General features: G+C 43.5%; 1 protein-coding gene across 3 annotated transcripts in view; it reads right to left on the bottom strand.

Moving 5' to 3' along the window:
* AFF2 (ALF transcription elongation factor 2) overlaps nt 1–21,899 on the bottom strand; it is a 552,818-nt gene that overhangs the window by 34,493 nt on the left and 496,426 nt on the right. For all 3 annotated transcript variants that reach the window (XM_055122196.1, XM_055122195.1, XM_055122197.1), the window contains 3 exons: nt 7,761–7,923; nt 4,563–5,531; nt 2,293–2,411 (listed from right to left, as the gene is read on the bottom strand). In XM_055122196.1, the coding sequence (XP_054978171.1) occupies nt 2,293–2,411; nt 4,563–5,531; nt 7,761–7,923 (1,251 nt within the window). The remainder of the gene's footprint in view (nt 1–2,292; nt 2,412–4,562; nt 5,532–7,760; nt 7,924–21,899) is intronic.

Genomic DNA, 21,899 nt, shown 5'->3' on the forward strand with positions numbered 1-21,899 from the left:
TAATGCCCAAAAGTAGGGAGAAAGTATGGTGAATATTGTCTGCCATGGAGACAGGAGAAGGACAGGAAAAGGGAGGTATACCGGGGATATTGTTGGTGGGGAATATGCACTGGTGGAGGGATGGGTGTTTGATCATTGTGTGAATGTAACCCAAACATGAAAGCTTGTAACTATCTCACAGTGATTCAATAAAATTAAAAAAAAACCCTAATGATACTAGGTCAAACCACCGCTTTCTCAACTACTAGAAAGCAGAAAGACAATAAAGACAATGGATGGATTCTAAACACAAGTTTAAGAAAACACACTGCAATCATTAAATATTTAGTTCATATTTGCTCATCTTCCTTCCATGTGCTGTGAAGAGTGGAAGTTCACTGGATAATGTAGGGTGACAAGCAATGGGGAATGTTCTAGAGACAATGCCAGTCTGCCTGCTGAATTTTCCTTATGCTTCAGATGGCCCGAGAATTGGAGAGTTACAGCCCGCAGTGACATCATGTTAGCCTATTGAGAGGGAAGCATGTTTTCCTAAATTCCTGCTTCACCCAAGGCTAAAAGGGCATTGTCTGCTCCATCAGAAGAGTTTCTAATTCTCAGAGAAAATATGTGAAGGGAGGTTGCAGGAGAATATTTTACCAGGGGACAGAGATGCACCTTAGAAAGAGCTTATTGACCCTTGGGGAAAGGGGTATCCCAGGGTCCAAATGTTGTAAATATGTCAAAAAGATCCAATGGTAAGTGGTCTTTTCCCACTTATAATCTCAAAAGAACAAGAATTCAAACAAATGTAAGCTGATAACTTATTACCAACAGACATCTTATCTGTGGCAGATTGATGCCATATCACTGATGTTAAACAGTAATCTGTGAAATCAATTGTTAGCAGCAGTTAGCCAGATTGCCTCTCTGCTCTGGGCTGCTAATAGGCTCCAAAACTGGTCTTTGATGGAAGTAATCTCTAATGTTGAATGAATTTATGGCAATAATTATCCAGACGGAATGGTTCCAGTAACTGACATGATTGTTAGTTAAGTGATATTTATAAGATGGAAGAATCCAGTCACAGTGCTTGGTAGAAATACAAGGCCTGACTTCTCCGGGGATGGTGGATGCCGCTTGAGTGAAGCAGGGACAAGGAGGCTGCTTGCTTTACTCTGCCACTTTCAGCAAACAGAGCAAAGGGACAAGAGGCAGCAGTGATTGAAATTCATGTCTGTCCTGAGCGGGCTTTCTCTGACACAGAATTACCCCAGGGATAGGGGCAAGTCCTGTAGGGCTCATCTTTCTTTTTGTCTTCCCTAAGAGGCCACCCCAGGGCATAAGGAGTGTACAGGAAGTAGGCAGTGAACCTCAAGCTTCTTATTACATTGATGTCATCACCCTAAAGCATCAGTAGCAGCTGAGTCACCCTGCAAGGTCAAGATGTGGCTCTTACAGGGACATTGTTGAATCACCATTAGGAGTGGAAGTTACTCAGACACGGGAGATCTGGTTTGAGTGATGAGTGTCTCAACGTTCCTCCTTGGAATTTTTTTTTGGGGGGGTCACACCTGGCAATGCACAGGGGTGACTCCTGGCTCTGCAGTCAGGAATTACCACTGGCGGTGCTCAGGGGACCATATGGGATGCTGGGAATCGAACCTGGGTCAGCTGCATGCAAGGCAAATACCCTACCTGCTGTGCCATCACTCCAGCCCACTCCTTGGAAGTTTTGGAAACTTCCTTTTACTTTTCATGTAGTACTACAAGTCCAGTTTGACTCACATTAAGTTGGAATAAAGAAAATGTTTGAGATCACAAAGTCAGCCCAAATCTGGTAACCTATCATCCATTCTTTAGTCTACCCTTCCTAGACTGGTCTTGGTCAGGGATAATTTTGGGGGTTCACTGGAGTGACTCCTGTCTTTGAATTAATGTGACCCAGGGACGAGCCTCCCAGCCAAAGATTCCAAGTGGGATTTTCTTTTTTAGTTATTTGTTTGTTTATTTGGGGGCTGTCACCCGTGGTGCCTGGAGGATCACATATGTTGGGGATGGAACCTCGGGCTGCTGCATGCAAAGCACATGCTCCAATCTGTAAATCTATTTCCTGATCCCTTTTAAAAAATCACTCAGTGCCCTCTACCCTCGGAAATTCACCTTCTTTCAAAAGTGAACAGAAGTGCTCCCCAGTTTTAGCCCAAGCTGCTTTCATCTCCCTAAATTGTTCCAGGGCACCCCTGAGGCGACAGTGCTTATTCTGAGAACCACTGGGTAGAAGCAGCTGACAGCACCGCGGAGCTAACTCACTCTTTAGTGTTGGGAGGCTTGTGTGGTGGAGCTGGTGAGATGCAAGGCGGGAGCAGGCAAATAGTGTTGTCCTCCACGCGCTGCTTCTTCTCTGGTATTTTCTCTGCAATCTCTGTTGGCTTTGATAGGAAAAAATCAGCGATTAAACAATATGGCACAAGCAGACATTTACAGACAAACAACACGGTGGACAGTTTGCCTCTATTTTCCTTTCTTGATTCAGCAGGGGAGTTAAATGTCTAGTCTGGTCAGAGAGAAAAGCAATCAGCAATCAGCCTTGTTTAGCCTTCTCCCATCCAGGAAGTGGCATTTGACAGAGATGGACTTGATGCAAACCTGATTAAAGACTGGGTGGGACGCAAACCTCAGGCCAAATGTAAAGAGAATCGACAACATTGGACACTTCCCCTTATCCACAAGGCCTCCGACAAATGAGCAGTTAGAAAGGAGCACTGCAACTTGAACATGACAGAAATTGTGTCCAAGCAGCTCAATAATGTGGGTAACATGTGGAGACCATGAACACCAACAACATGCCAAGAAATGAACCATTTATGCGGCATATCTTTGGACGCTCGCATGTGCTGGTTCTGCAGAAATCCTTTTACCCATGGCCGTGAAAGGTGGTGGTGGGAAGGTGCCCTCACCTGGGTCTCTGTTTTGAGAACATTTTCACTGGAGAAGGTGATAACAGCTCAGAGCTACTACTGCCTAGTTTTCAGTCGAGTGAAGAGTTTAATCATCCTAGTCATATCCCATTCAGCAGAACTGTGTGTCAGGGGTAAGTCAGGTGGCTCCTCCTGAGAATTTTGAGCCATTTCTGATCATAGTTCAATATGGAAAAGGGCAGAAGAAATAGGGAAAAGATTGGTAACTTTCTCTCTAGCCAGACCATAGCCAGGAAAAAATATTACTCCGATATCTCCATAAGGTGATGTTACTCTAAAAAACTAATATTGGTGATATCTCAGGAAGAGTCTATTTGATAAAAGCTCATCTCCCTAGATGTACTTCACAGAAAAAGATATTCTGGCTTTTCCCTTCTGACTATAACTTGTGGAAATTTCTCACAGAGATTTCCATGAGTCAAGCTAACCTCATATTTCAGGGGCCCAAACAGAGCAAGAGTCCAGTACAAACCAAGAAAATAAAAGTGTTAGTCTCCTATTCTGTTACTTTATATTCCACAGATGAGTACAATCTTTCTATGTCTGTCTCTCTCTTTCTGACTTATTTCACTTAACATGATACTTCTCCAGCATGTGAGGCAGGCTTGGAAACTGGCCTCACATGCTGGGGGAAAAGGTATCTCAGATAGAGAAGGGAACACCAAGTAAAGGATTTTGGGAGGACTCATTTGGGTTGAAAGATGCATTCCAAAAGTAGACTACAGACTGAACACAATGGCCGCTCAGTACCTCTATTGCAAACCACAACACCCCAAAGGAGAGAGAACAAAAGGAAATGCGTTGCTGTTGAGATGGGGTGGGGTTGTGGGGGCTGGTGGGAGGGATGTTGGGAACATTGATGGGAGAGAATGGGCACTGGTGGAGGGATGGGTAAAAGATCATTGTATGACTTCAGTGGAAACACAAAAGTTTGTAAGTTTGTAACTGTACCCCATGGTGATTCACTAATAAAAAATAAGTGGAACTGCCTCATGAAGAAGCTCCCATTGGTCTGGAGTAACACATACCACACGAGGCCCAGAGGATGTGCTTTGAGTTGAGGAGCACTTGGGTATCCCGGACTGCTGTTGACCTGCAACTCTACAAAGTGATTGGCTGCTGGAGGAGAGGCTCCTTTAGATTTCTTTCGTATGTGTCACTGTCACTGTCACTGTTGTCCCGTTGTTCATCGATTTGCTCGAGCAGAAACCAGTAACGTCTCCATTGTGAGACTTGTTGTTACTGTTTTTGGCATATAGAATACGCCACAGGTAGCTCGCCAGGCTCTGTCGTGCAGGCAGGATACTCTCGGTAGCTTGCTGGGCTCTCCGAGAGGGACAGAAGAATCAAACCCAGGTTGGCTCTGTACAGTCCTTCCTATGTGTCATGTCCCTCATATGCTACTTTTCATAGTCTGGTCATTAGCTGCCAAATCCCAATCATTCCAAATACATTCTCCCTGGGCAGAACACACACCACATTTCCCCATGGAATCCAAGGGAATTCATTTCGTTCAGGTGTGCAATCCATTTCCCTTAGTCACTATCCAAATGAGACTATAGAGCCAGTGAGTCAATAGACAGACCCCAGGGAAAGGCTTACCTTGTGCTTGCGTTTGCCCTTTGGGGCAGGTTTTTCAGCAGAGGTGGCAGTAGCGGTGGCAGTTGGACGTCTGGGTTTGGAGGCAGTTTCCTTATGGTCCGGCTTGGCTGGAGCTGTTTGCACTGAGTTAGAGCCAGGAACTCGAGAGAGCAAGTCAAGGTCGATCTTCACCCAGAGATTTTTCAGATTCTCAGGATCACGCAGAGTGGGCAGCGGCTCCTCCTGACTTATGGGCCCACGGTTGCCAGCGCTGTTATTGAGGAATGTGCTGAGGGTCAGACTAGCATCCTTGGATTTGGCCGCGTTCCCCGCAGGGGCAACGCAAGGAGGCAGGACTTTGATCTGCAGGGTCTCTTCCTGGTCAGTGTTGGAATCAGAAGTAGACGAATCTGTCTCAATGAATTCCCGGGACTTTGGCACCATCTTGCTGGCTCCCCTGTACTTCTTCTTCTCAGCCGCCAAGGTGATGCTCGGTCTGGGTTCTTTCCTTGGCATCGGCTTGTGGGTGGTGCCCTTGTTCCGGCCTCTCGGGGGTTCGGGAAGCTCCATGCTTTCTTTTTCTTTGGGAGTGCTGCTGATATTATTTGGTTTGGGCCAAGTGAAATCATCAACGCTGGTGTTATCAATCTTCTTGGGTTGTTTTTTCCCAGTCGTCCTCTGAGACATGGTGTCAAGGGTTACGGATAACTTGTGCTTCACAGCCTTGACTTCCGGAGCCTTCTGAGTGGGCCGTGGGCGACTTTTCTCCTTAATGAGACCAAGCAGAGGCTTTTCTTTTGGCTCAGGAAGGACCTGGCTGGGGTTTGTCTTCATTTTGATCGGAACCTCGATTGGTTTGACGGTTGGTGGAGGAATCGGCATTGTTTCCATGGGTGTTTCATTTTGACCACAAATAAATGATTTATTCTGAGATGTCACTTTGTTAAGCCATTTATCCAATTGCCATTTGTTGGTTGAGGGTGGTTCAGGCTGCAGATTGAGAAACAACAGCCAGAATAAATTTTACATCTGTGCACTAACAACTAATACAAGGTGTCAGAAATTAAGCTAATAAAACACTTTGGTTATTCAGTGACTGCTCACATGTACACACACCATGCATACACACACAGTGCATCCATCAAACTACACAGTTAAACCAAATTCTCTAGAACTGGCCTTTGAAAGTAACATGGGAATATAGATAGAGGTTCTAGAGCACATGGGTGGTGCTAAGGTAAGTAAAAAAAAACTATGCCCTAAAACTAGAAATGTCAATTGAAAAATAATGGGGCATGTCAGAGGGAAGGACAATGGACCACAGGTGACAGAAATTGAGGTGGTGTGGTTTATCATGGGCACTTTGCTGGTATGCACTAACTCTGTATATCAATGTCAGAAATTTGAAATCCATTGTTTAACCTATTACCTCCACTATAATAAAAAAGAAAGAAAAGTATCCCCTAAATTTAAAATTGAAAGCAATAACAATTGGCCTCAACATACTGTTTGAAAATAATTTCCGCCCCTCTTGTGATGACATTCTCCACTCTGCTTGGGAAAGAAAGAATTATTCACAGAGAATTTTTCCAGAGACTGGGCAGAGAAGCCTAGAAGGAAACCCTGTTACCCAAATCCTTTGGTGGGATTCATTACTCAACTGCTCACCAGGAGGCAGAGGTAATGATCTCTGGTTCTGAAAAAAATGTGTGTGCCTCAAGTGTAATTCAAAAGGAAAGTCTTTTCTATCTGCCAAAGTGCCGATATTGCCCATATGATGCTGTAATTCACTGCAAGAACAGGCCTTTTGTATTTTTACTGAAGGATGAAAGATTCGACTTCCAAAAAAAAAAACTGCACTTTCGTTGGTGTCCGGGTAATAACCAATTTATGGGGATATGCATGCAAACATTAGTGTCCGCTGTGAAGCCTTGGAAATGATGCATACAATTCAGGGCTTGATTCCCAACACTAAATTCTGCTGGTTGAACTAAAATAGCTCTTTTTTATTAGGACTTCTTTTCTTTTGAAAATCATCAGCCGAGGCTTATGGTACTGGTCAATAGAGGGTGACAGAATTAAAGCCACATAAGTAGCTGCAGTTCCAACCCACTAAGGGCAATGGTGGGTAAGAGTTGAGAAATCAGCAACCACAGTTGACAGTCTGATTCAACAAGTTTAGGGCATAAGCTCTACTGATACAGACTGCTCATTATTAGACATGGTCTGCCATTCTCTACATGTGTTAGAATGTCTTTGCTTAATCAGTCAGACCTTATTTTCTCACTTGTAAATTGGGGATGAGGATAGCAAGTAAGGGGAATTATGAAGATAAAATAAGAAACTGCACTCAACTCAACAACTGCCCAAAGCACAGTAATTATAGTAATGATGCTAATAAGTTGCAATTAACTATAGTAACTAGTACTGTATCTCCTGTTAGTCTCTTCTGGTGACTGAAAAACAGGTGTGGAAATAGTCATACAGGGGTCTGCCCATGGTAGGAGATGCAGCTTTCAGAATACTGAGCAGCTATCTACCTCAAACTCAGAGAGGTAAGGAGAGGAAAGTCATGTTCTTTCACTTCAATATCATAATCTGGGTATTTTATGGGGTTGTGCCCAATCTTAGCATCAATTATTATCTAGTACATTTGAGGAATGCAAACTGGAATAGAAGACAAGATTTCTAGACTTCCTACATGTGGTAATACATCATTTGAACCTGGAGGGAAGGGGAGTGGTCCCCAGGGGATGTCACTTGCTTCATGGGGATGAATAAGACATGAGGCATTGCTAGTCTACTTACTACAATTCCAGCTTTCCATAGCAGGAAGCTGACAGCTCAGAGTAGCTAAGGGAATCACATAGCAATTAATATCCATCTGTTGAGGAAATAGCCCACGCAAGTTGTAGATGAAAAATGTTCTCAAATACTGGACCTTTTTTTTTTTGTTTTGGGGGCCACACCAGAATATGCTCAGGGTTTACTCTTGACTCTGTGCTCAGGGGACCATATCTGATACTGGGTATTGAAACCAAGTCAACTGCATGCAAGGCAAACATGTAAGTCCTTATACTCTTTTTTTGACCTGAAACATAATTTTGGACTTTTCTTGGCATCAAGTTTGGTGTGTGTGTATATGTGTGTGTGTGCGTGCGTGTGCACACATACATGCAGGATGGGGGGGTAGGTATTGTGTGCCCCCTCTTTACCCACCTCTGGAGTGGCCACGCGAGGTGGCGCCTCATTGGCTTCGCTGTCTGTGGTGCTGCTCTCAGTATCAGAGTCGGACTCTGAGCTGCTTTCCGACTCGCTGGAACTGCCTGCTCCTCCCGTGCCTTGCACTGCAGGTGGGGGAGGTGGTGAGGCCAAGAGTGTGCTGAAAGAGAAGGGACATTTCAGTTAGCTCAGTTAGCTCTGTTGGTCTCAGCAGCTGGAAGAGTTCCTTTTAGCAGAGGGATCTAGCACCTGTGTGATCAGACCAAGGGGAGTCCTCTGGCCTGTTGCATAGCTGGAAGCCTGAGGAGGCCCAGCGAGCCAACCTTGGTTACAGGCACCCCAGTGCCTCGGGCCCCAGGACACCACCTTCCCTACCTGCCACACATCCCTCACACTGTACTATAATGAGCTTCCTGCCTTGCAGCTATAGAGACGACAGCTGTTTGGGATTCCAATGACCTTCCCTCTGTCCCACTCCTTGTGATTTCTCACTTTCTACCCTCCATGGGCTCTGGATTCTACCGGAAGACACACAAGATGGTCAATGCACCAAGAAAATGTGAGTTTAGCCCTCATTTAACTGGAAGCCACTGAGGCCCACAGGGAGAACCAAGACTAGTTCCTTGAGAAAACTGGGTGTGTACCACATTCACCCAGCACTGGGGTGACCGCCTCAGATGGCAGGTGTAAAATGGCAGTAAATGCTTCCTTGGTTGCCTTCCCCAACAAGAATTTTTGTAGCCTCTTTATGTACCTTACAGGAGGTGAGATCATAAAGGAGCAGCCATCTCAAAGGGTGGATTTTAAATTTGTAAAAGCTGACGAAGCAAAGCCTTTGAAGATCGACCCCACTACTCAGCTTTTATTGATAATCAATATGTCTCCTTACTGATCATTTGCTCTCTGTGCCCCATAACAAATCAACTGCAGCTGCCTCTCGGCACTCTCAAGTAGGCCCCTGCCTATATGTCTTTTGCTTATGTCTCTTTGGCCATAACTTTGCTCTGCTTTTACCCAGAAATGGGGCTGGAAATTCAGGGGAGGGGGCTCACCAGCCCAAACCTGGACTTGGAATTAATGTTAATCCCAGGGCAGGTCTAGAGTCACAGTCCCATCACCTCCACACTAGGTTGTCCCCCTCCAGACCTGGCCGTCAGTGTGAGTCTCCTGCTTTCACCTCTTGGCTCCTGGCCTTCATCTCTCCATCTGCTGTCAGGAAGCCCAGTCCCTGTCCTGAAGACCACCTAGCCTTGAGAAAAAGGAAGCCCTAGTACTGTTCATGCTCTTGTGACCAAGGTTATAGGAGCATGGACCATTGCTCTGTGGCTGCTCCCAATGCACAGCCCCTGCAGAGTGTCTTATCCCCAGAACCAACCTTCTGGCCAAGCAGAAGCCAGACTCCATTGCTGTCTAGGAGGGTCAGGATCCCTTTCAAGCCAGCATGGGCTCCTCATCAGTCACCAGCCACTGCAGACACCATTTTCACTGCCTATGCCTTAGGTCCCTAGAGACTGCCCCTTTAATCTCTTGCAGAGGTATTTTCTTTCAGATAGCAAAAGCTCATTTTCAAATGTTGTCTGCTAAGTAACTGCTATCTGCAAGTACAGTCCTTGGCCAGACACACCAAGTGATTAGGGGAAGCAGAGGAAACATGGAGCAGGGAGTATGTGTGTGTGTGTGTGTGTGTGTGTGTGTGTATGTGTGTGTCTGTCTGGCTGGCTGTCTACCTCCCAACAGTGGGGACAGGTAGCTACAACTTACTGCCCTAATTTTGATGTGTGTGTTTGTGTGTGTTTCTGTGCCTGTGTCTACCTCGTAACAGTGGGGACAGTTAGCTACAACTTACTGCCCTAGTTTCCATGCGTGTGTGTGTGTGTGTGTGTGTGTTCCTGTATCAGTGTCTACCTTGCAACAGAGGGAACAGGTAGCTACAACTTCCTGCCCTAGTTTCCACGTGTGTGAATGTGTTTCTGTGTCAGTGTCTACCTCCCAACAGTGGGAACAGGTAGCTACAACTTCCTGCCCTACTTTCCATGCATTCCTTTGCAGATCTCGCATGTTAGAGTCAGTAATGACTCCATATTTATGCAAAGTACCCTCGGAACAGAATCAATTGTTTCTGTCTTTGGTTACTAAATAAAGAATGGGGACACAAATTTAAATGAGACTAATCTAGGGACTAGGCTAACTTGGCCTCCCTTCCCCCCAACTGAAGATTCAAATACAGCACACAGCATTTGCAGTACTGAGGCTCAGGGCTGATAAACTAAGAGACAAGATCTAGCTTGCACCCACATTTCTGATGTTCAAGTGAAATGCCTATTTCCTACTTTTCTCTCCCAGCCCTGCTTTAATTTCTGACTTTTCACGTGACAACAATCATCCTGATATTACTAAACTTAAACACAGGATAGATCTACTTCATAATATTTTTTCCGTGAGATACAGTTACAAAGGTTTCATAATTGAGTTTCAGTCATACAATGATCAAACACCAGTGTACATTTCTTACCACCAATATCCCCAGTACCCCTCCTTCTAGTCCCACCCCATCCTACCCCCTGAATCTACAGCAGACACCTTCCTCTTACTCTCTATCTGTACTTTAGGGCATTATGGTTTGCAATCTAGATACTGAGATGCTATCATGTTTGGTCCTTTACCTACTTTCAGCATGAATCTCACATCCTGAGCTATCCCTCCAACCATCATTGACTTATTGGTCCCTTCTCTACCCAGTTCTCTTCTTCCCCAGTTCACAGACATTCAAGAAAAAGCAAAAAAACAAAAAAAAAACTATTTTAAATGAAATACCAAAAGTATTATAAAGAATAAAATAAATGGATATTTGTTATTAAAAAAAGAAAAAGTAAAAGAAAATGGACTTTACAGGGAAGAAGATAGTTTCAGATCCTCACCATGTGTGGGGCATGATGAGTTTCTAGTTTCTCCATAGATATGACAGTCTAGTTTCTGGCTTGTGTTTATGGTACCTTATTTATTTCATTAAAATATTATTTTAGTTTTTTTTAAAAAAGACTAGAGCCATAGCACAGCGGATGGGGCATTTGCCTTGCACGTGGCTGACCCGGGTTCTATTCCTCCGTCCCTCTCGGAGAGCCCGGCAAGCTACCGAGAGTATCCCATATTCGGTATGCCAAAAACAGTTAGGACAAGTCTCACAATGGAGACATCACTGGAGCCTGCTCAAGCAAATAGATAAACAACGGGAAGATAGTGCTACAGTGCTACAGTGCTTAAAGAATATTTTTGCCTAGCATTTCTTTTTACTAATTTTTGAGCAATTTCTCTTCTTAGAAACAGTCTCTCAAGACTAAATGCACTGGAATGATAAACATAAAGCACAGAGGTTGCATCCACTTACTTAAATCATCTTAGGTGAATCAAAATAAAAGCTTGATCAACCTAGTCAGAATCTTGGATTTGTTGCAGGAAGAAAAGAGGATCCCCATACTGTATATTGGGGAAAACAGTGACTGAAACCTAAACCTGCCTGAAGGCATGGAGGCCTTTGATACAAAAGGCCCATCTCAGGAGCCCAGAAAGCAATTGAGATGCAGAATTCTAGGCCCAAGCTCTCAAGAATTCCCAGAGGAGGGGCAGATGCTCAGGCTGCAATGGGAACTCAAGAAAAGTATCCCCCCAGCCCTACCCAAGTGCAACTCCTTCCCCAGGAAAAGCCCCATCAACCTCTATTTGTGTAAAGATTTTGAATCAAGGGTGGGTACAGAAAATATCCACACTGAACCTTTCCCAAGATGCTATTCCAGCCTTGCTTCATTCTGGAGAAGTTTGTGTTCTTTCTCTTTTTTTTTTTTAATTGAATCACTGTAAGATAGACCCCTACAAAGGTGTTCTTGATTGGGTTTCAGTCATACAGTGTTCCAACACCCATACCTCCACCAGTGTACATTTTCCAGCACCAGTGTCCCCAGTTTTCCTCCCATTAACTCCCACCCCCTGCTTTCTTCTTTCCCTCCCCTCCCCTCCCCTCCCCTCCCCTCCCCTCCCCTCCCCTCCCCTCCCCTCCCCTCCCCTCCTCCTTCTCTCTCTCTCTCTCTCTCTCTCTCTCTCTCTCTCTCCCATTTAAGGCATTGTGGATTGCAATACAGATAATAAAAGGCTATCAGAGGGGCTGGAGCACTAGCACAGCGGGTAGGGCATTTGCCTTGCATGTGGCCGACCTGGGTTCGATTCCCAGCATCCCCTGAGCACCGCCAAGGGTAATTCCTGAGTGCAGAGACAGGAGTAACCCCTGTGCATCGCTGGGTGTGATCCAAAAAGCAAAAAAAAATATAGCTATCAGAAATATCCTTTCTCCGACTTTTAGCACTCAGTTCTTGTTCAGCATGATCATTTCTAGCTATTATTGTCATACTGGTCCCTTCTCTATCTTACCTACTCTCCACCACATACACACCTGTGGTTGATTGCAACCACTGACAAGTCCTCGTAGCCCCTGTTTTCCCTGACCATGGATATATAACACAAATGAATGCAGTGATTCTATATCTGTCCCTCTCCTTCTGACTGATTTAACTCAGAATGATGCTCTCCATGTCCATTCATTTATAGGATAATCTCATAACTTCATTTCTCCTAACAGCTGCATAGTATCCCATTGTTTAGATGTGCCATAATTTCTTTATCCATTCATCTGTTCTTTCTTAGGCACTCAGGTTGTTTCCAGATTCTGACTATTATGAATAGTGCTGTATTCTATCTTGACTATTATCTAAATATACCTCCTGCCTTTTCTGCCCCCAGTAACCTTGTTTGACTTCACTATTTGTTTCTCTTCAAATTATTCTTTGTGAGGAAAAGGCTCTGGGCCAGAGAGTCTAGGTAAGATTTTAGGACTGACTTCCCCCTCCCACCTCTGTAAACATCAATTCTCATGGCAGAGATTCCTACTCCTCTGCTGGTCGGGATCAAGTCTACCACAGTTTTACATATAAGTATTCCTTATTCAATGCCTTTGATGTGAAGATCAATTTTATCATTCAATATTTTTCCCTTAAGATGTGTTTTTGCTGAATATAACATCTATATTAAGTCTCAGCAGAATCTGTGGAAGCATCCTGTAATAAAACTTATTTCTTTTTTTTTTTGGTTTTTGGGTCACACCCGGTGATGCACAAGGGTTACTCCTCGCTCTGTACTCAGGAATAACTATCGGCGGTGCTCAGGGGACCATACGGGATGCTGAGAATCAAACCCAAGTCAGAAGCATGCAAGGCAAACGCCCTACCCACTGTGTTATCACTCCAGCCCCCATAAAACTTATTTCTGTCACTATATTCATAATAGTACTGTAGCACTGTCTACCAGTTGTCCATCAATTTGCTCAAGCAGGCACCAGTAACGTCTCCATTGTGAGACATTTTGTTACTGTATTTTTCTTTTTTTGCTTTTTTGGTCACACCCGGCAATGCACAGGGGTTACTTCTGGCTCTGTGCTCAGGAATAACTCCTGGCGGTGCTCAGGGGACTATATGGGATGCTGGGATTCGAACTCAGGTTGGCCGAATGCATGGCAAATGCCCTACCTGCTGTGCTATCCCTCCAGCCCCAATATTCATATTCATAGTCACTGTCACTGTCATCCCCTTGATCACTGATTTGCTCGAGCAGGCACCAGGAACATATCCATTGTGATTATTGTTGTTACTGTTTTTGGCATACTGAATACACCACAGGTAGCTTGCCAGGCTCTGCTGTGCGGGCAAGATTCTCTTGGTAGCTTGCTGGGTTCTCTGAGAGGGACGTAGGAATCGAACCCAGGTCAGCTGCATGTAAAGCAAATGCCCTACCCGCTGTGCTATTGCTCCAGCCTTAATATTCATATTCATAGTATCAGAAATAATGCCTTTAAATAAATATCTGAAATCAATGTTAGTTTGGGTTTTTATCATCAAATGTCTCATATGTCAAAAAACAGGTTTCTCAGATTTTTTAAATTTCCAAATTGTGAATAAGACCTTGTCAGTGTACATAGAAAGATAAGAAAAAAATGAAGTAACTATGTAAATAAATGTAGATACTCACATACATAGATACAAAATAGACTATTTTAAATATAAAAGTCACCCTGCCTGAGATCCATTAAATTGAATGCTGGAATTACTTTCCTTAAGGCCTCTCCTAGGCAAATATATTCTACCTCACAGTTAAATGCTATTGTATCCCCAGGGTAAGTTGTATTCTCTGAAGGATATCCTGGTCATCCAGCATTGGCAATAACCACTTAGAGAAACCAATACAGAGAGAAGAGACACATCTGATTTTCACAGCTACTTGGGAATAAAAGGAAAGGTGAACTGGGCCTAAGTCGTGGATGTGGGGAAAAAGGGATGCTCGTTCACTGTTGATGGGAATGCCGACTGGTCCAGCCTTTCTGGAAAACAATACGGACAGTACTTCAAAAATTATAAGTTGAGCTTCCATATGACCCCACAATACCACTTCTGGGAATATATCCCGAATATGCAAAAAAGCACAGTAGAAATGACATATGTACCTATATGTTCATTGCAACACTGTTCATAATAGCCAAAATCTGGAAACAACCCAAGTTCCCTGGAACAGATGACTGGTTAAAGAAACTTTGGTACATCTACACAATGGAGTATTATGCAACTGTTAGGAGAGATGAAGTCATGAAATTTGCTTATGAATGGATAAACATGGAGAGTATCATGCTAAGTGAAATGAGTCAGAAAGAGAGGGACAGACATAGAAGGACTGCACTCATTTGTGGAGTATAGGATAACATCACATGAGGCTGACACCCAAGGACAGTACATCCAAGGTCCATGGGGATTGCCCCATAGCTGGAAGCCCGCTTCATGAGCAGAGGAGAGAAGGCAGATGGAATAGAGAAGGGATCACTAAGAAAATGATGGCTGGAAGAATCAGTCGGGATGGGAGATGTGTGCCAAAAGTAGATAATGGGCCAAACATGATGACCTCTCAGTGTCTGTGTTGCAAGTCATCATGCCCAAAAGAGAGACAGTATGGGGAATACTGTCTGCCATGGAGACAGGGGGAGCATGGGAAAGGAAGGGTCTACAGGGGATATTGCTGGTGGAGACTGTGCACTTGTGGAGGGATGGGTGTTGGATCATTGTGTGATTGTAACCCAAACATGAAAGCTTGTAACTATCTCACAGTGATTCAATAAAATTTATATATAACCTAAGAGAAAGCACAGCGGGTAAGGTGCTCGCCTTGCATGCAGTCCACCAGGGGGTAAAGTGTTTTTCTTACATGCAGTCCACCAAGGTTTGTTCTGGGCATCACAGAATGGGCCCCCAAGCACTGCAAGTAGTGGTTCCTAAATGCAGAACCAGAAGTAAGCCCTGAGCACTGCTGGGTGTGGCCCTCCAAAAGGGAAAAATTGAAACTGAATTTAACAAGCACGTCATGAGACCTTACACTGAACAAAAAGGACCCAAATATCTTCAGAAGGAGTAATTCCTTCTCCAGGTGGTTGCAAAGTTGGAACTCAGAGAAGTCATTATTTGTTGGAGAGAACAGCAATTGTTTAGAATTGAACCTAAATGCCCACCCCCCACCCTAGCACTTGTTATGTGCCTACTGTTTCTCTAGCCTAAAGCATCCACTAGAACCACCTGGGGTTGCTGGAGAGCTAGGCTGGATTCATCCTCCTGAGTGCCAGCCAGAGATCTTAACCTGCCCCTCACTTCCTGGGAGCTCCCTTCTCACCCACCTGTGTACTAGTACCCAGGGAAGAAAGTGCATACAGAACAAAATCATTACTTCACAAGCAGGTTAAATCTCACCATCAGAGCGATCAGCCTTGGGTAATACTCTTGTTTAGAATCCACTGTGTAACTTTCAAGTTGACAACTCACAGTGTCTTCCATTCCTCCTTGAAATCCTTTAGCTGTTCAGCTAGTTAACCCACCCCCCACTTTTGCTACATTTTTTTTCATATGTCGATAATTTATTTTCCAAATGTACACACTTGATTCTGCCTAGGAGATGAAGGATTAATGTGCAATTTCCACATTCTTCACTCACCAAACTGTATTAGAATTATTTCCCACGCACCATTTACTCTCATATTTTAATTGACTACTTTGAAAAAGAATGCTGGTGGTTAAAACAAAGATAATGTGATGCTAAAAATCATTCATATTTAATATACTAAACCATCTATACCAAGTCAGTAAATATTAAAAGGGTACCTTGTACTTTATCCCTAATGTAATACTATTTCTTGATGGGTGCATGCTTATAACAACTTTAAGGTCAACGGCCCCACATTGCTGAAGATCACATTTTGCTATTGCATTCATTAGCATGCACAGTCTTTATTGAGGGGAGCAAAAACTTATTTTTAATCCCAGCTCTACACAGTTGGTGTTGCAAGAAAAGGGACAAAGAGTAGGCCAGTGGGTGAGAAGTCTAGGAACATTCAAGAAGGCTTCTCCAGAGAGGATTGGGGAACATTTGAGAGCTCCAGGGAAAACATGACTTTTCCATGGTAATATGAGTATTTCCATCTTTAGATAAGTTTCCACTTACACTGATGGGGTTTACCCAAAATGAGGTCCTGAGTTTTTGACACCACAGCAGGAGAATCTGAAAGTCAATGAAGGAACTAGGACCACTCTGGACCACTTGGGGGCCCGTATCATGTTAGCATTATAAAGCCTGGAGGTCTGTTCTGTGGTGGTCATGATTTCCGTTCGAATAGCTAGGAACAAAAAGTTAAACACCTTTTCAAAAGATTACATCTCAAAAGTAGGAAAGATATAAAAACAGCAATAAGGAAATACGGTGGGAGGATCTCTATTGTGGGTCTGAGATGGAGCTATATATAGTTGTCTTCTAATTCAGGTGTATAATCTTATAACACTCATGTGTATAGGGGTTTTTAAGCAAGTACTTCTTCTGTGCCTTAGAAAAATGTGTGAGGAGACATTTTCACAGTCAAGACTGCTTTGTAAGGCTGGTCTGAGATGACCTTTTCCTGGCAATACTTTGCCAATCCTCTGAGAACCTTAGAGGATTAAAGTTGCATTTCTGTGGGACTATTTTAGAAATCAGACTTTTCACTAATTCAGATTAACAGCCTCTAGAAAGCCAAACATCTGCATCAGTGCTGTGTGACTCAAATCTTAATTTAACTGTAAATTCCTTTCTCAAGAGATAAATAGGGATGATGAATTGGCCATTCTGCTCAATCAAGCTGTGTGGGCATCCAAAAGAAAGGTTCAAGAATGGGTAATGGTTTTGTGGTGGGAAACCTAGACGGGGAGGAGATCACCAATAAGTCCACAGGATGCTGAATCTAATTAAGGCACAGACCTTTACAAGAACATACATCATGAACTGTTTGCTGTAGAGAGTCCCGTAGTAAACTCAGTTATCTTCACTGAGACTTGTATGGATTTTACTGGCGTGATTCTACACATTTTTATAGAGATCGAATATCTCTCTGGAAAGGAATATGAAATGCTTCCATATTCAACTGAATTAAGTTGATAAGGGATGGTTCTGGCCAAAAGAATCAACATTTACAGCTGATCTTCATCTCGTCCTCATTTTCCTCTTTGAACGCTGGGTTGCAGAAGGTGGGATCCATTGGCTTGAGGCCATTAGGTCACTAGAGACAGGAGCTCTGAACAACGAACCTCTCCTAGCTAAAGGGTGTGAGGAAATTCATTTCTGAGTCAGCACTGTTGAAATATTCCCCCTCTCACCCCAGAAAACCCACTTAACCCATTTCCTCAAGAGAATGTGTATGTAGAAACATATTACACATAAAACAGATGAAAATAAGACTTGCTTTAATGGAAACAGGGTATAGAGTGAAAAGGAAGGCAAATTATCCTCACAAAGTTCATCCTTCTTCCAAAAATAGCCCCTGATCAGTTTTAGAAGTCTTTTTGGGGGGTTCGGGCACACCTGGGGATTTTAGGGGCTTTCTCCTGTCTCTGCACTCAGGGATAACTCCTGGGAGTGCTTGGGGAACCATATGAAATGCCAGGGCTCAAACCCAGGTCAGCCATCTGCAAAGCAAACACCCTACCCACTTGTACTATCACTCAAGCCCTGCCCCAGCAGTTTGAAAGGAAATTACTTCATATCCTAATTTCATTACAAGCAATTCAAAATCAATTGTGTGCTTTTAATTCAATGGACAAGCACATACTATATCATTGTTCAGTTTTAATCAGGGCCACATCCAGATACATCTCTCCTTGACTTCAAAAAGATAATCCTCAATTATCTTTTTGTAAAAATTGTGTAAAAGTTGGGTATTCTTTCCTTTTTATCCTGCAGTTTGAAAGGGAGAGGCTCCAATTGCAAAGAATGTAAAAAGAGAACACACTAATACATTTATTCTCATTTTTTTGGTGGCTACCATATATGCCTTGTGTAAAGCCACGACTCAAGAGATCAATGCCTAAAAGAATAATGATTACCAAAGATGCTCAGGTCCTAGTTCCTGGAATCTCTAAATGTGGCACCTCATATTGCAAGATATGCCTCAATTCAATCACTATCACTATCACTATTATTCCGTTGATCCTCAATTTGCTCGAGTTGGCCCAGCAATGTCTTAATTCACCCTAGCCCTGAGATTTTAGAAGCCTCTCTTTACCTGTCCTTCCCAACGGTGCCTCATTAGAAGGTCTTTCAGGGTCCAGAAAATGAGACCCATCATTCTTACTGTATTTGGCATATGAATACGCCATGGGAAGCTTTCCAGGCTCTTCCACGAGGGCAGGAAAACTCTCAGCAGCTTGCCAGGTTCTCCAAGAGAGAGAACTTGGCTATAAGATGTTGCAAGGCTGCAAAGCTTCCATGTGCTTCCAGGAGCTTGGCTTTATAGTCTCTGGATGTTGGTTGTTGATGGGATTACACGGTGCTGGGGGCAGTTTCTGGGTATGACCGCCTAGCTACTGGAAAATGGGGGATCTGGGCAGAAGAGACCCAGTCTCTATCTGAGCAGCCTTGGAGATCTTAGCCCCAGTCCTGCACACCTGGGTTCCTCTGCCGTTTCCTTCATTCGTGAGGCTCATCTGAATGTTTGGAGAGGGGCCTTGAGCATGGGTGCGGCTGGGTTACAGAGGTCTTTAGCTGCTGGGACTCTGCTTGAGGTGGGGAGGGAAACTCAACCTACCCCTTCCTAGGGGCCCCACTGATGGGATTACATAGCGCCTGGGGGCAGGGGGGGCAGTTTCTGGTCAAACGCAGAAACTGTCCCCCCAGTGCCCTGTTATGAATAATATGACTTATTTCCTGCAACAATGAGATGACCCTATTATTTTCATAATAAAAGAGACAAATGAGGTTGTGATGAATTGCAGAAGATACAAAGAAGTCATAGGCATTTTTAGTGATTGGAACCCATATCATTCTGACTCAGCATCTAGTCTTTGGATTGCTCTTTTCTCTTCTGCCTCTGCTAATTCTTCAAGATGAAACACTAGGCAAAATCATTTTCATTTTAAGTGATTTCTGTCTTATCATTACTTCTATCTCTACGGTTACTATAGACTTTAATTTTTTTTATTAGTGACTCACCGTGAGACAGTTACAGACTTACAAGTTTTCATGCTTACGTTTCGTTCATACAATGATCGAGTGCCCATCCCTCCACCAGTGCCCATTTTCCAACACCAATGGTCCCAGCATCCCTTCCACAACCCCCACTCTGTCCCCTTCATCCCACCTTGCCTCTGTGGTTTGGAATTCCCATTTTCTCTCTTTCTCTCTCTTTGGGTGTTGTGGTTTGTTACAGAGGTAGTAAGTAGGCATCATGTTCAGTCTATAGTCTATTTTCAGCCCGTATCTCTCATCCCTAGTGGGTTCACTTAGCACCCTTTGCTTGGTGATCCCTTCTCTATCAGAGCTGCTTCTTCACCTAGCATGTGTGGTCGGCTTCCAACCTGTGGAGTACTCCTCCTGGTACTTATCTCTACTATTCTTGGGTGTTAGTCTCCCACTCTGTTACTTTATATTCCACAAATGAGTGCAATTTTTCTGTCTGTTCCTCTCTTCCTGACTCATTTCACTTAACCTGATACTTTCCATGTTGATCAACCTATATGCAAATTTCATGACTTAATCTTTTATAATTGCTACATAGTATTCCATTGTGTATATGTACCAAAGTGTTTTTAACCAGTCACCTGTTCTTGGGAACTTGGGTTGGTTCCAGATTCTGGCTATTGTGAACAGTGCTGTGATGAACATATAGGTGCAGTTGTCACTTTTTTTAGTTATGACTTCAAAGAAGTCACAATTCAATCAAATCATTTTATTTAGATAATGGTACTTAGAGAAATGTGAGGGGAGTTAAAGAGAGACACATATGTATCAGAGAGAACATGGGCTTCTCCAGAGCAGAAAGAACATACTGTGTGATTTTAGACTAGGTACCAACTCTAAGGACCAGAGCAATAGCACAGCAGGTAGGGCATTTGCATTGCACACAGCTGACCTGGGTTTGATTCCTCTGTCCCTCTTGGAGAGCATGGCAAGCTACCGAGAGTATCCCCGTCCGCATGGCAGAGCCTGGCAAGCTACCAGTGGCATATTTGATATGCCAAAAAACAGTAACAACAAGTTTCACAATGGATACATTACTGGTGCCCACTTGAGCAAATCAATGAACAATGGGATGACAGTGCTACCAAATCTAATGGCCATGGTTTCCCCATCTGTGAAGTGAAGCTGGTCTATCACATAGGTTTATAAAAGGCAGGAGTAAAGTAAGTTAGGTGAGAGTAGTCTTGTTCAAAGGAGCAAGAAATGCAAAGTGGATCAAGGAAGGCGTCTTCAACAAGTGGTGCTGGGAAAACTGGATAGCTACCTGCAAACAAATGAACTCTGACCTCTGTCTAATGCCAGGCACAAAAGTCAGATCAAAGCATTAAAGATCTCAATATCAGATATGAATCTATAAGGTACATAGAAGAAAATGTAGGCAGAACTCTCCATGACATTGAAGCTAAAAGCATCTTTAAGGACAAAACAGCACTGACCATGAAAGTGGAAGCAAACATAAACAAATGGGACTACATCAAACTAAGAAGCTTCTGCACTTCAAAAGAAACAGTGACCAAAATACAGAAAGAGCCCACAGAATGGGAAAAAAATATTTACCCAATACCCATCTGATAAGGGATTAATATCCAGGATATACAAGACACTAGTAGAATTGTATAAGAAAAAACCTCCAACCCCATCAGAAAATGGGGAGAAGAAATGAAAAGAAGTTTCCACAAAAAAGAAATACAAATGGCCAAAAGGCACATGAAAAAATGCTCCACATCCCTAGTCATCAGGGAGATGGAAATCAAAACAACAATGAGATATCATGTCACACCACAGAGACTGACACATATTCAAAAGAACAAAAGCAACCAGTGCTGGCTTGGATGTGGGGAAAAGGGACGCTCCTTCACTGTTGGTGGGAATGCTGACTGGTCCAGCCTTTCTGGAAAACAATATGGACAGTCCTTCAAAAACTAGAAATTGAGCTTCTATATGACCCTGCAATACCACTTCTGGGAATATATCCCAAGAATGCAAAAGAGCACAGTAAAAATGACATCTATACCTATATGTTCATTGCAGCCCTGTTCACAATAGCCAAAATCTGGAAACAACCCAAGTGCCCTAAAAGAGATGACTGGTTAAAGAAACTTTGGTACATCTACACAATGGAATACTATGCTGCTGTTAGGAGAGATGAAGTCATGAAATTTGCCTATAAATGGATAAACATGGAGAGTATCATGCTAAGTGAAATGAGTCAGAAAGAGAGGGACAGAAATAGAAAGACTGTCATTTGTGGAGTATAGGATAACATCACATGAGGCTGACACCCATGGACAGTAGATACAAGGGCCAGGGGAATTTCCCCATAGCTGGAAGACTGCTTCATGAGCATAGGGGAGAAGGCAGATGGAATAGAGAAGGGATCACTAAGAAAATGATGGCTGGAGGAATCAGTCGGGATGGGAGATGTGTGCCAAAAGTAGATGATGGACCAAGCATGATGACCTCTCAGTGTCTGGGTTGCAAGCTATAATGCCCAAAAGTAGAGAGAGAGTATGGGAAATATTG

This window comes from Sorex araneus, chromosome X (genome assembly GCF_027595985.1).
Source record: "Sorex araneus isolate mSorAra2 chromosome X, mSorAra2.pri, whole genome shotgun sequence".
Taxonomy (NCBI): domain Eukaryota; kingdom Metazoa; phylum Chordata; class Mammalia; order Eulipotyphla; family Soricidae; genus Sorex; species Sorex araneus.